This window comes from Nipponia nippon, unplaced genomic scaffold (assembly GCF_047370975.1).
Source record: "Nipponia nippon isolate SJK-2023a ecotype South Korea unplaced genomic scaffold, ASM4737097v1 scaffold_12, whole genome shotgun sequence".
Taxonomy (NCBI): Eukaryota; Metazoa; Chordata; class Aves; order Pelecaniformes; family Threskiornithidae; genus Nipponia; species Nipponia nippon.
In genome coordinates, this window is record NW_028262313.1 from 10,065,274 (window position 1) to 10,080,850 (window position 15,577).

Genomic DNA, 15,577 nt, shown 5'->3' on the forward strand with positions numbered 1-15,577 from the left:
AGCGGGACAATCGCCTCTCTCGACTGTCTAGCAGAACAGTGCTTGATGCACTCCAGGACACAGTTGGCCCTCCTGGCTGCCAGGGCACACTGTTGGCTCATGTTCAACTTGCCATCGACCAGAACCCCCAGATCCCTCTCCATGGGGCTGCTCTCCAGCCTCTCGTTCCCCAGTCTGTCTGTACATCCAGGGTTGCCATGTCCCAGGTGCAAAATCTGGCACTTGCCCTTGTTAAACTTCATATGGTTGGTGATTGCCCAGCTCTCTAATTTCTCTAGATCTCTCTGCAGGGCCTCTCTGCAGAAATGAATCCCTGATGCTACCTGCACTTGTCTGAAATTTTCCAGCAGCAGTTTTTACTCTATTTACAGTTAAAGGTTTTAACCTCAACATTAGAAATACAGTTTAAAAAACATTATATAACACTTTTGGAAACTTCCTTCAAAACAAGCCTGTTTCTTCCTTTTCTTTGGTACTACTATAGATTATGAAAACTTAATCAGAATTCAGTCTGAACAGTTTTAATTTTCAGTTTCTTTAACAGAGACTGGATAAAAGGAGCATGACAAGAAAAGATAATTTTAAAAGAAACTAGAAAACAATTTCCAAAATACAACAGATAGTGCCATAACAAAGATTCACAGGAAAAAGTATATAGCAGTGTGGAAATGAAGGAAATGAAACCTGAACTAAATGGTATAATGGAAGGTTAACTTTTTATGCCCTTAAATGATGGAAAAGGAACATAATTTCATTTCTAGCTTAGAAAACTGGTATTTATCACTTTATTACAAAACTTATTTTATAGATACGTAATCTACTAAATCTAAAATAAGACATGAGAAAGAGGCAGACATGGTACCACTGCTGACTTATAAAAACATGGGTTGTCACCATGTAAATTCAATAACAACAAGCTTATCTTCCCAACAAAACCCATGTTACTATAGTTTTGTACTTTAAAATATTTAAACAATTAAAAGCATTTATACAGAAATGTCTCAACATACTAAATATCAAACATAATTCTAAAACATGCTACCAGCAAGCTTAGAGTATCTAAAATATACTACTCTATTAAGTTATATTTAGGTTAATCAAATGCAAGGCTGATACTCTATCATTTACAGGTATAACATCTGCAGTACACTTACTTGTTTTCAAATGCAACTGTTATAGAATCTTCATGTACATCCTTTACAAATGCCTGTGTAGAAAAAAGGTATAATTACGGTCTGCTTATAGATACTTGTAAAAATAATTTTGAACTCGTACAACATCTTCCTTTCACAGATACTGATGAAACTCAAAATTTAAGTATACTTTGAAGTCAGCCTTTTTAATTTTGCAATAGACTTACGGAAAACACGTACTGAAAGCTGATAATCTCTTTGGGTTCATGACTGCCAGAGTACTGATACACGGACAGAATGCCCAAGCTGTACATGCATTCTTCCTACTTTTTAGAAGTAGTGTGAGAGGTTACTAACAAACAACAAGATCACTCTGATTAGTTTTATAACTAAAGTTTAAAATGTTTGGTTTTATAATCACATTTTGTGTATTTTGACAAGTGTAGAAATTAAGCCACATCAATACTCCTAAGAAAAAAAAAATCCTGTCTCTTTTCTCTTTTACCTCAAGGTAAGTTTGAATATTGCACTAGCAAAACTCATCTATATCCATTTCAACACAGTTTCCCCCTTATTTACTTCATCACACTTAACCTCCGTAGTGTACAAACTTAAGACAAATGCCCTGCAGCCTTCCTTCAGTTTTCTTCTGGGAGATGGAAAGCAGTTGTGCTAAGTCTCGCATGCAACCACAAAGCAGAGTACAGAACTAAGATTCAGCACCAAGAGGGCTTTTCCTGCCTTATGCTACTCAACTGACTGACCTTTGATCAATTTTCAGCTTCAAGCCCCAATGTCTCCCCACCTACAGAACAGCAAGACCAATACTCAAAGAACTTTGGGATTTACCAATGAAAATATTTTTCATAGCCTCAAATGACAGAGGTCACAGGGCAACTAGGGATGGAAAGACTATTCTTTTTTTGTTTGTTTGGTTGGTTATTTCATTTTAAAAATATCTCTATGAACTTCTGAAACAGATAGACATTGCTGAAGTGCTGAGTATTCCACTAGTATTTGTCCACATACAGTATATCCTTGCAAGGTAGGTAGATAAAAGCCACAAGCAAGACTGAGTATGTAAGTTTGCTCTACCAATGGAGATCCATCTTAGTAGATCAAAAAACTCTCAGTAAATTGAGAATAATTTAGCAGTAACTACCGCTTCTGAAGAAGAGTTAGTTAATGAACTGTGGAACATTTTATTCTCCTTGCATTTCAAGCTTCCAAGACATGAACAGCTCTTATCTCTTACAAGAAGTTAAGAGTTTCTTTCTCATAAGCAATCTAAATGGTTTTAAAAAATTATTCTGATTTCTTCCTTTATAAAGTATCCCGAAGTATTTCCTGAGTTGCAGCAGTATCTCGCTATCAAACAAGAGCAATACCTGAGAACTGATACAGAGCTCCAAGAACTGGTTATACTAAAATTAAGCAGTACATGCACACAAGTGTCATTAGTCAGAGACATTCAGTACAAGAAAGAAGTGCAATGCTAGTTAATAATCTGAAAATAACTAATGCCACCTTGAATAGAAGCTAAAGCAAAGCCACAATGACAACCACAAAAAATGGTTTTATACCTTGCTCACCTCTCAATACTATAAGAATAAGGTTACCGGAAAGTTTATTATTGCTAGCATCCAAAAGAGATTTAAAACAGTCTCTAATAGTATTTACATAATTACTTATTTCAAAATTCCAAGATATTCCTTCCAAGGGGATTACAAGCATAGTTGATATTTTTTAATGGCATGATACAAAACAGATTTAAGACCACATCACAGGATCATGTTGAAAGTAGTACAGAAATGCTATTTACATAAAGAAGCAACAGAACTCCCAGTTGATCATTATGGGTACTGAACATTTATCTAATGCTTCATATTGCTCTGTCTTCTGTAAGAAAATTCCAGAACTGGATATGCACTTGACAAATACTATGGTAGTCCTGACTCATTTTGCAACATTACACACATCAGCTTCAAAGGCTGCATCCACATTTCTTCCGATGTTTATCATGTGCAGCTCTGAAGCACCTATTCTTATAGATGCAGCAGAAATGGATGCCTTTAATACCTGAAAAATACTGTAATCGCTACCAAGTATTTGGTATAACTCCTTCATGCCACAGACTGGAAAAGGGATAGGACTTAGTATTATTAGTAACACTTGAGTATGCAAAGGCAGAGATTATTCTAGAAAGCAAATCCAACAGAAATGACACCAAGAACGCTTAATAGCCTCGAGGAAAACAGGTAAGAGTAACACAAGACAATGCCCTGAGAAAGAATTTGTTGATACTTAATTTTCTCATATTCATAAAATAGCAAAAGAATCACTTCTTCTGCTACGAAGGACACTTTTGGAAAAGAAGTCATCCCCTCTATGGTGACAAACACACCAGAAGATGCTCTAAATAGCACTCTCTAAAAATTACAGGAAACGACAGAAAAATACACAATACAGCAGCAAAATGCAAGACTACATCTCATATTCAGATCTGATAGCTCATAACATCCAAGTCATCTTGAGTAGAATCCTAGTGACTACAGCAACATACGTAACTAGTGGCAATAACGCTAAAACCTACCATTAATAAGTAAACCAGATGGTGACACAAACGTAAGTTATCAAGTTGAAGACTAGCCTAAGACCTTTAAACAGCCTAGTACTTATGTTATCTGGAAAAAGTAAAACTGGGGGCACATAGCTAGTTGAAAGACTATTGAACTATAATGAAAGTTATAAAACTGACATAATTTCTTCAGTTTATATCAAGTTCAGAAGACTCGACCACAGAAACAGGTAGAATACCTGGTTTTCACTCCAGACTGGCCAAAAAAAGTTGATGTTGTAACACTGTTGTTTGCCTTTTAATTTCTAGCCTTGCAAAATTACAAAAATTCAGTGTAATGAATTTTCAATCAATTACAAAATTAATGATGCCTTACCAAATACCTGATTTCAAATATGCAATATATGCAACACTTCTGCCTGCCTTAATGTGAGATTTATGCTTAAAAAACAATCAGCCAGACAAAATATATTAATAGCCTAAATATTTGGTTGTCTAATCCCATCTACCCATAGAAAAGTGGTTTTCCTTGTTCTTCAGTTTCTTGTGACACAGACAAATGTCGAAGATACTTGATCACATCAGTTTTTCATAATCTGTATCATAGCATTATGTCAATTTTCCTCTGGTATAAATATTTAAACAGATCTGTAGTAAGTAAAATGTATTTGGACTCTACAGCACTATATATTTGAACACTTCTAAAGACAAATAGAAATGTTTTGAAACATTTCTAAGTTTTCATAAAAAAAATTAATACTTAACCATTAATGCCTTTGGAAAACCAAAATTAAAGGTTATCAGAACTCTTTGATTTTCTTTATTTTGTGACATGTGTAAAATTATATACAATGCTAAAAAGAAATGAGACCTTTCACACCGTAAGTCAAATTCCGAGACACAGGACAAGCCAGCCCCAGATGTCAGTAAAGGCAGAGAAGAGGTACTGATTTCACACAAAGTATTATGACAAGTGCAACAAGCATTCATCAGTCGTCTTTTTTTTTTTTTTAAATAAAGAGTATAAGTTGGGCACAGAAATTCAAACATAAAAGTGCATATATGTGAGCTTGAAATGCACACCCAAGAAGGGACAGAACATTGGCTATGATGACTGTGAACACATAGATGAAAAGCATTAAAAACATAGCGAAACTAGATGGAAATAAAATGAGGGAACAGGACAGCGAAAGACTACAGCAGCTGGGAAATCACTGTCACTAATATCAGAGATACCAACTAAGTGCACACAAAAAGAAACAAGAATCAGTGAAAAAGGTTTGCTTTTACTTCTGTGAACAGAAGCACATTTTAAAACGGCTAAGGTTGATTCTTCTTCTCTAATGTGGAAAAAAATATCAAACGTGCGAAGTTTTCTATACTGTATTTGACTTTCAGTCACATAAACCATTAACATTTCTCTCCATGCTTCAGACATAATTAAGTTAAAAAGTTTACAATCCAACATTGGTCAAGGCATTTCACAAACACACGAGCATTCACATTCTAAGAAGGATTATACGCTGAAGATATGGTCTAAATTTTACAAAGTATTTGATATAAAATAAGAATTATTGGAAACACCAGTATATTTGTTATTTTTGTGCTAAACGGAATGACAGACACTTCAAAGGAACAAATAAAGGCTCCAGCTGCCATGAAGTTTTGTTGCCTTTTTTAAAGTCTGCTCACATCATCGGATGCGAGCAATGTCAACCATTTTAATAAAGGAGGATAATTAACTGTAAGGAGTGAAAATAGGGAAAATACACTTTTTAAGATTTAAAAAATGCTATGTTGATACAAACGTGCATCTACTATCTGCATAACAGCTCTGTAACATTTCATACCTGTTGGAAGGAGAAAGTCATAAGGGAAATCACATGGCTAATCAAATCTGAGAAAGGCAGGCCATAGAAAGAAACAGAATAGGGAAAGAATAGTCACAGAAATGGTAACCAAACGAGGGAAAAGGGTACAGGCTATCATCCTTAAAAGGACTGAGTAGACAGGCTTGTGAACATACAAAGAGACTGGAGATAATTGCTGAAGGTATGTCTGTGTAGAACAGTGAAAGGAAAAAAAAATTGATATGGACTGCAACAGAAGGCCAAGGGAACAGTTGTTAATAGCAAGACCTGAAGTAGTAAAGAACTAAAAAATGAATGATTTTGTCAATTGTAGCTTGAATGAAAAAATGTGAAGTACCTATAAAAGCAAGGAAACAATGGCAAAGCACTGAAACTACTGGGATAAAAAGTGGAAGGTTTTTAACAAGGTTATAGAGCAAGAAGTGGCAAAAATTGGTTACAGACGACATACAGATGTTAACAGCAAACATCATTCCAAAATGATCTGCCTCATAAATAGGATGCTTTCCATTTTTAGCAGAGGATACAAGAGAGAATCACTCCCAAACTGGAAAAGAAAAATCAATTCCATGCTGGAAAGGCATCCAGCATGTCCTCTTTTAGAGGGAAATAATATCTAAAGCTAGTCCCAAAAAGATTAGACAAAGGACTGTCTATTAGTCCTCTGAGAATGAGATAAGAACTTCAAAACCCAATTTGCTACACCTGTACAAGAGAAGACGTGAAAAGATACGCCCTAATAGCACACATCTTCAAGAGTCAGTTACTTAGCTGTGAGCTGTAAAAAGGCAGTTCCCTCTCCTTAGGACTCACAGTCCTGGTGGTTTGTTGGACCAGTCTTCTTAAAATAAATAAGGGAATCTAGTCTTTTCTTTCCAAGGATTCTGGGCCCAGCAACATACCAAGTCATGACTAAGCATCTCTAGGTACTAGATTGTCAATTATCCCTGAATCATGCTCATTGATTGCACTGCACTTTCCATGGAATAATTCATCTTAGCCAAGGAAAAAAAAAAATTCATGAAAGTATGAAGCATTCACCAAGCAATATTTTAATTCCATTCAGAAAGAACTAGTCTCCACTACAGCGATCACACCAACACACTCCAGTGTTGACTGTGACACATAGTGCACCTGAACAGTATGAAATTTTAATTCAAATCTTCCATTTGAGTATGAACGCATCCTCAAACCATCTCCTATGTTTTCTGTGGAACATGATCCCTCTAGATGTATCTCAGAATGCATTCTGGATCGAGTCCCACAGGTAATACAAGCAGAGAAAAGACTGGTTTATTACTCTCAGTAGGGCTTAGGTGACAATTAGGCATCAGCTTTGTACTGTCGAGGTCAAGATGCTGCTGGGTACACTCAAAAATGAATGAAACTAAGTGCTTAGGGACTTGAATTTATAAGGTCCTCAAAGAAAGATACAAGGAGGATACAAAAACCTGAAGTGGCAATTAGGTGCCTACTTGTGCCACTCAGGCCCTTCAAGACTCTAGAAGCCTCATATTCCTCCCCTCCATGTCTTAATATCAAGATAGAGGTGTATTCTTCCAAAACATTTATGCATTCTGATGAAGATCTTCAGAATGATTCAAAGCCAAAGACATTATCACAAGTTATCAGTAAACCATGAGATTGAATAAAAGAATTGTTTTGCTTTTGATTTGTTTGCAGTGTTACATTTCTCAAGAAGCTGCTTAAAGAAACTTTTTAAATGAAAAAAATAAAATCATCTTGCAATTAAACCCACACTTGACATCATCACACACTTCTTGTTATGCTGGGTCAACCAATTCATTTTATAATCAAATTCCCCATCTGCAAGATGGGCATAAAAATCACAAGAAAACATTTAGATAAATTACTTAATAACAGAGTGATACTCAGACATTATGATGAAAGAAAAAATTGTACCTAAAATTCAAGTAATTCAGGCTAGAGGAAAATTGCTGATTTACACTGAACATTATTGAATGAGGGTGGGTTGTTTTTTTTTTTTTTTAAACTTTTTTTAGTTAAAAAAAAAAGTTGCTGTATTTATCTTAAGTGTGATGCTCCACCTAACACAGGTGAAGACCAATAAATCTGTGTGCCCCATTTGTCCCCTAGATAATTTAACCAAGTCCTCTTGGTTAGAGATTAAGAGACAAAAAAATTCCTATGTTTAAATTTCTAAAAGTTAAAAGCAAAACATAATATGCAACTTGGAGGCAATGCCTGTGTTATAACTTGGATACACTAAATAATGTTTAATGAATAAGCTCCCATGAACATATGCTGAAATTAAATTTTCACCTAAACTACAACCAGAAACGTCGGTATCTTATGGACAAAAGGGGTACAGGACCCCACAGTGTCAAAACTGAATGTAAACGAAAGAAAAGTTACAGAAGCTTTCAATTCTCCCAGGTTTCTCTGATAATATTTGTCACTAAAGAATGCACAATATCATTTTTATCATCATTTATTTTGCATGATTGTGTAAACACTCTCATATAATTTGATAAAAGCCTCATTAAAAGTTCTCTCATGCAACGTATTTATGCCTTCTGCTTCTTTCTGAGCAACTACTGTATCTTCAAAAATGTAAAACTGATTTTTGAAAGTGCTAAATAATTTAATTCCAGGAAGCAATATACAGATATAGGACTTTGGTTACAACACTGCAAACCCACAGGATGCTTATTTACCATATTTACAGACTTGTTTCATACATTTTTTTAAAATATTATTTTCAGAATAAGAGATTAGCACACGTATTTTAAAAATATGCTTTGAAGAGGTCTTTTTTTGTTAGAAACACTCAGAGATATTGGAACTGTATCATTTGGATACCAACCTGCCCTACCACACTAACATCAGAGTGTGAAATTCTACCTGTTCCTTCATTGCTGACATAAATATTGGATGCTGCACAATAACTAGGCCCAATTTTTAAAGTACTAGTAGCATTTAAATGATGGTAAACTTGCAGAAAACAATCCACGACTGTTTCTGGTATGTTGATAACATGTCAATCATAGTAGGCCCAAACGCACTGTGTCCAAATTATTTTTGTGTGAATAGGGTAAACCCACAAATTATACCCTATTAATATGCTGATTAATACACCCCAACTCATGCAAAGCCACAGCAATACTACACAGTATTAATAAAAATATTAAGTACTCAGCATATATGTTCAAGGCTCAGTGATGGCTTTATTCAGCACAAGGCCGTGGAAACAAACACGGAATGCCATTAAGTAGTTTCAGTAAGAAGCACGTTTGATAATTAAATGTATTTAGCAACTCAGCACATATATTTGGTCAAGCAATGCTCTCTTTAATATCAGTAGGCAGCGTCCCCTGCCATGGCATTAAGAACAGGAATCCACGACAGCATTTTATCATGAACGTGTATTTAACAAGGGCTCCCCCTCCTCCCCCGCCTTAAACGCCGTGCACTAGCAGCGCAGCTCTCCTGGAAACCTAGAGAGCGAGAAAGACTTTCCTTAAGTAGCGACAAAAGCTGAGGATTTAGCAATTAATGCCCCATCCCCAGCCCTGATCCTCGCCTCGGCGCCAAGGAGAAGGTGGCCCAGGGCTCTCCTCGCCTCCTCTCACACACCGGCAGGGCGAGGGCCTCCCCTTCCCACAATAGGGGGAAGGCCCAAGGCCTCCTCGGACGCCGGGGCCCTCTCTCCCTCCTCATCAGGCCTCGAGCTCCCTCAGCCCCGGGGCGGCGGCGGCCCCCGGCTCCTCTCACCCCAGAGGCCCGGCTCCCTCTCCCCAGACACCGAGAGGGCCCCGCCGAGGCCCCCACTCCTGCCCCACTCCTCCTCCTCCTCTCCTTCCTGCCACGGGGCCCCCGCTTTCCCTCAGAGCGGGGAGGAGGAGCCGCCACCGCCTCCTCCTCCTCCTCCCGTCCCAGGCCCCACTCCCTCCCCTGAGGCCCAGCCCGATCCAGCCGCGAGCACCCGGTACCTTGTAGAAGGCCCCGTTGGAGCCCCGCACCTCCACCACCAGCTCCTCCATGTTGTGCCGCGGCGGTTCGGTGCCGGAGACCCAGGCCCGGCGGCGGCGCCTCCTCCCTTCCCTTCCCTTTCTCTCTCTGTCGGCGCAGGAGGGGGAAGAGGAGGAGGAGGAGGAGGAGGGGTGTGTGTGCCGGGGCGGGGGAGGGGAAGGGGAATCTCGGTTCACGCCGAGCCCGAGGGGGTGGGGCCGCGGGGGGGCACTGCGGGGGGGCGCTGCGGGGACGCTCCGCGCCGCCGCTCCTCGCCCTCGGCCGCCCGGAAATGAAAGCGAAACGGTCACCGCCGGGCGGCGCGCGCGGCGGGGGTGGGGGGGGAGGGGAGGGGGAGCGCCCGTTTCGAATGTAAACGCTAAATCCGCGTCACGTGACGGGCCGCAGCGGGGCGGGGAGCTGGCCCCAGCCAGCACGCGCCGCTCGCCCACCGCCTAACGGCCGACCCGCGCGCGCGCAGCCGCAAGGGGCGACCGAACCCGGCAGTGGTGATGGAGATCCCGCCTCCCCTCCTGGCGCGCGCCCGAGTGACTGCCCCGCTGGCCAATCGGATGGCGTGCTGCACCGCGCGTCCTGACCGGAGGGGGGCGGGGCGCGCGGCCTGCTCCGCCAGGCCCGGGGGGGGGCGGGGCGGGGCCCTCGTGTCTTCAGGGCGGCCTGGGCTGAGGGAGGGACGGGGGGCAGTGCCGGGGCCTCCGGCGTGGGCAAACGGGGCCGAGCAAGCGCTCTTGGGAGCGGTGATGGTGCAGGGGCCCAGGGAGAGGCGATGGGAATGATGGGGCCGAGAGAGCGTGGGGGCTGCTGGGATGGGGATGGGAGGGGAAGGAGGAGGAGGAGGAGGAGGAGGAGGAGGAGGAGGAGGAGGAGGAGGAGGAGGAGGAGGAGGAGGAGGAGGAGGAGGAGGAGGATGCCCGGGCCTGTGGGGACTGGGCTGAAACCCCTGAGGGAGGCTGCGGGAGATGGCTGCCAAGGCAGGGGATGTAGGTTCAGCTATGCAGTCGTCTCTGCCTCACTGGTTATGGTCAAGAGTGAAGAATAAAATGCGAATCCTTGAGGCAGTTTTTAATGAGTTTGGCACTAAGGAATGGTCTGGCTGTTGTGGTTGTGCTGGAGACCTAAACACCTCACAAGGGGTATAATACAAGATGAACAGACCAGTCGGCCTGGAAGGCTGATGTGCTAGTAGTCCCTCTATCTCTCCATGTGGGAGTTAAGCTTTGTTCAACAAACCAGGAAGTTCACCATGTAACACCATTATTTTAGCTTCATTTAAACACTCACGGACATTTCAACTCCTAAACTTACAGCAAAGTGTAACTGTGCATACAGTTCGCCATAGAACCTCATGGTGAATATTTTAAAGAGCTGCTGTAGTTGTGATGGAGCATTTACAACTGACAGTATACTGGCACAAAAGCTGCTTGTTCAGCCTTTCATTAGACCCGCACAAACATCAACATGGTATTCCTATGTGTTTGTTTTTTCTGCTAACTACAAAGAATAAGAGAAGAAAAAAAATAGTTCTACCATTACCCTCAAAAATCACGATTACAGTGTATTACCATGGCTGTGATTTCTCTGAACAAGTGTGTGATGCTCTCCTTATATAAGTCATGGGGTAAAATTCTGCACCTACTGATGAGTTTTCAAAACTCTTGAAATCAGTAAGCCTGTGATTTCATCTTTCCTCTTGTTTTTTACATTTTTGTGTTTCAAACCTTGCAAATGAGTGTTTCTCGGTATGCTGCATTTTACATTTAAGCTATGAAAAGGTGTACGGTATTTCTTGTTAGCCACTAAAACTTTCCCTTTATTTTTTTAATGTGTGAGAGATTGAGAGTTGCCTGTAGCAATCCCTGTATGTGTTCACCTGCTTGTTGTGATGTTTATTGTATGTATCCACAATACTGAAGTAAATTTAATAGTATGGTTGCTATGCAATGTACCTTGAAGGGAAGGTGTTTGATTCTCTTTTCATCAGGTTTGGATACTCTTCTCAACAAATTCTTGAGTACGATGAAGGGTCGGTTCAATCTAATGATTCAGTTTGACAGCCTGCTGTGCTTATTGAACAGGCAACCACAGGACTGACTTGCTTGGGGGTGGCAGAGAGTCCAAGAGGACTGAAGGAAGAAAAATTTAAAGATGAGGAGCAATGACACAAGATTTGTGTATGAACAAAAACACATCGGCGATTAGATGTTACAGAGTCTCCATAAAGAAATTTAGGTAAAAAACTCTTCTCCTGTGACTTGTTCATGTTAGAAAGACTTTTTTAAAAATGAAACTGTATAAATGGTTCAACTCAAAATTTCAACAGTCTGCCAGGAGAGATTATGCCCAGCTCTAAAACAAAGTTAGCTGAAGGTTTTTTTGCATTTATTATTTGTCATAATTACTTTCTTGTTAATAAAATAGGTTGCTGTCACGCAGACATATTATCTTTGAGCAGACAGAATATAAAGGTGTCTAATTTAGCTCTGACTTCCATGATGATTTCACCACTTTCCCTAAGCTGAAAGGTGCTGTACTGTATATAATCCTCCCTAATGCTTAACTTAAATTTTCCTTGCCGTTGCTTAAATTCAACATTTTTTATTTTGTCCTAACTAGTGAATGTTCTAATCCTTGTCTCCTTAATGAGACAATTTACATATTTCCAGAGCACACTCTCTAGTTTTTCTGCCGATTGACTCTTAACCTTTCCCCTTATTTTCCAAATTACTGTTTTTGCTATCTTACTTTGAACTGTCTTCAGACCTATCTGTCCATCGTTTCTGAAATGTGTTCACAAATTAACTAATTCTTATGTAGACTTAGAGTAAACTAGATCCTTTTAAATGTGTATGTATTTCAAACGCAGTGACACTATAAAAACACATCTCAGTAACTCCATTAAAGTCTTTTATTATATTATTATATTAAAGGTAAAATGTTATTTCATTCAAATGTTAGACTTCACTTCTTCTATATAATCCTAGTGTTCAGTTACACTATACTGTGGCTATGGGATTATAATTCAACCAAAATTCCCCGCCCCTCTATCCCCCCAAATTCTTTCACAGTCCCCAACAATCTCAACTCACCTGTTTCAAGTCTTAGGTTTGGTCCTACAGATGCTCAGTGCTTCTATTTCTTGCTCAGATCTACACTATTTGGTGTTTGCAGGCTGATCTGCTAACTGGAAGGTATTTCAGGTACTCTGCATTTGGAATACCTCTTTTCATCATCAAAATAATTTAAAAAAACCCTAACTTTGTGTTTTATTCACCAATGGATTTACTCAAATACTTCACTAAATGTTTGTAGAGAATATAAGAAAAAGGTGTCTTCCCATCTTGTCCTCCTTAGGAAAGTTGAAGGACAGAAGGCTAAGGTAAATGGCACTCCTCAGGGCATATCGGAGTCCTGTACCCTTCATCATCGGTACCAGTTTAGCTAATACTGTTACCCTAGGATTTGTATCTTAGGTGTTCCAGTTCTTTGTCTACTGATCTTCACTAGCTTTGATCCAGCACATTGAAGGAGTTAAGCATTTAACATGCAGCCTTTCAGCACAATAGTGGTAATCAGAGCCTTTCCCAGCATCATGCATTGCTCATGAATTGATTTGTGACAGACCCTTCATATAGACCCTGGGATACGAGTGACAGGAACAACTGAGTATTTTTCCCACCTTGTGCTATTTACCTTAAGGCTCAGTCAGGGACTACAAATTAAGAGTTACTCACGAAACATTCTTTTTAAAAGATGGTAATCCAGTTAACTATCAAAGTCTCTTAATGGAATTTTATACAATTCTCCTTATTTACACACCCATTTGGGGCTTCAGCTTAGTCTTGCCGAGGTTCATAGAGATTTTAATTCAACCTTTCAGATTTTTATCTGCTGGTTTTCCTTGTGCATCACTTCAGACAGGAGCCTCTCCTGGATGACTTTTTTTTCCCCTACATTATGGCTTTCAGCATGTCATACAAGTGATATTTAGACTTCTGTATTTCCATCTAAGCCTGGTAGACACAATATATGTATCTTATTTCTGACACTGTAGTTGATTGATACTGAGAAAAAAAGACTTTGCATTCATCTGAGATACATAGGATTTTAAGTTATTTCAATTAGACCAAACATTTCAGACTCTTGTCTTGTCAGTTTATAGCTGTAGCCAAAAGTTTCAGAGGACAGGAGACTATCACACTAGTTTAAAGATGGTCAGATGCTCTTTTCTTCTTGGTTTACAATGTAGTCTCAGTAAAGTGCTTTCCAGTAATCTAACTGAAATGGTGATGTTATAATAACCCGGTCAGCAGTTGGAAGATGCAGTTACAATCAATAGAGATATAAAGATGAAAAACTTCTCAGACAAGGTTGCTTTATGATTAATCAATAATAGCTGAAGGTTGAATATCACAGAATCATAGAATTGTTTAGGCTGGAAAAGACCTTTAAGATCATCAAGTCCAACCGTTAACCTATCACTGCCAAGTCCACCACTAAACCATGTCCCTAAGCACCACATCTACGTGTCTTTTAAATACCTCCAGGGATGGGGACTCAACCATTTCCCTGGGCAGCCTCTTCCAGTGCCTGACTACCCTTTCGGTGAAGAAATTTTTCCTAATGCCCAATCTAAACCTCCCCTGGTGCAACTTGAGGACATTTCCTCTCATCCTATCACTTGTTACTGGGGAAAAGAGACCGACCCCCACCTCGCTACAGCCTCCTTTCAGGTAGTTGTAAAGAGCAATAAGGTCTCCCCTCAGCCTCCTCTTCTCCAGGCTAAACAACCCCAGCTCCCTCAGCCGCTCCTCATAAGCCTTGTGCTCCAAACCCTTCACCACCTTTGTTGCCCTCCAGCACCTCGATGTCCTTCTTGTGGTGAGGGGCCCAAAACTGAACACAGTACTCGAGGTGCGGCCTCCCCAGTGCCAAGTGCAAAGGGATGATCATTTCCCTGGTACTACTGGCCACGCTATTCCCGATACAAGCCAAAATATAATCAAAGTGTTGCAGTTTTATTGTCCTTGACTAAAGTGATACACAGAAATGACATATATCCAAATCAGAGTGTAGAACAGTGGGTATTCCCAGAACTTGTGAAGAGAAGGTGAACTAAACCAGGGAAGATTTGCAAATATTACTGTGTGTGTACAAGAAATCAGATTATGCTATGCCTGTTCATTCAGTTCTTTGAATAGGTAATGTGAACTTTATCTGGGAGTCCCAATAAAATACTCTAAAAGATAGTGTTCACATCGAGAGGCAATGAAAGTATAACCATTAGAAAAGGACAAAACTGAATATTGTAAAATGATTAAAACCAAAAATCCATCATGACATGTATTAGACTGGTGGGTCATATTCTTTGATCTTGTAAAAATATATTAGTGAGAAGAGCCAACTAATCTCTGTTGATTTTCTATCATAATGACTTAAGCTGACCTTTGATTAAACTTTACTGTTTCTGTTTCTTTTCTAAGTCATTACTCCACCTTCTCCTCCTCCAAATGTACAGTTTTCTGTACATTTCGGAACAGATAGGCATCTAAGGTTCATTTTCTCACAGATTCTACTTTAGTGTAGCTTTATTTTTCCACTAGTGGTTTTCAGTTTCTACAGTATAGTGTATCTTCCTGACCTGATTATGGAAGGAAGCCTGAGGGATTTAAGTCTACTTTGTGCCTACAGTGCAGAAGCTTCCCAGTTTCACAGAGAAGAGTCAGAGAAGTAAACGCTGGAACCTAAACTTCAGAACGTCATTAAACTTCATAACTTATAAAAATATAATCTTCTAAAAATATGTATTTTTAAAGTACTACCTAGTAACTATCAAGCTCGAGCTCAGTTTGGTCATCCAAAAAACAACTGTCATTGTCATTCAGCTCCCCTGTGAAATAATTGTCTTGGTGGGTAATCGCTTTCTTATTTGCTCCATGTTATGTTATTTGTTGGAATAATGGGTCTCATTTAAAATGAATAGT

At 39.9% G+C, this 15,577-nt stretch overlaps 1 protein-coding gene across 3 annotated transcripts in view; it reads right to left on the reverse strand.

Moving 5' to 3' along the window:
* The window catches only part of FMR1 (fragile X messenger ribonucleoprotein 1), a 35,790-nt gene extending 25,917 nt beyond the window's left edge, over window positions 1–9,873 (reverse strand). The window contains exons 1-2 of one of the 3 annotated variants that reach the window (XM_087748706.1): window positions 9,557–9,873; window positions 1,155–1,207 (exon numbers count right to left, since the gene is read on the reverse strand). In XM_087748706.1, the coding sequence (XP_087604832.1) occupies window positions 1,155–1,207; window positions 9,557–9,607 (104 nt within the window). In that variant the 5' untranslated portion in view covers window positions 9,608–9,873. The remainder of the gene's footprint in view (window positions 1–1,154; window positions 1,208–9,556) is intronic. The other 2 variants (XM_087748705.1, XM_087748708.1) reach the window with 2 other exon arrangements.
* Window positions 9,874–15,577: the final 5,704 nt, after the last annotated feature.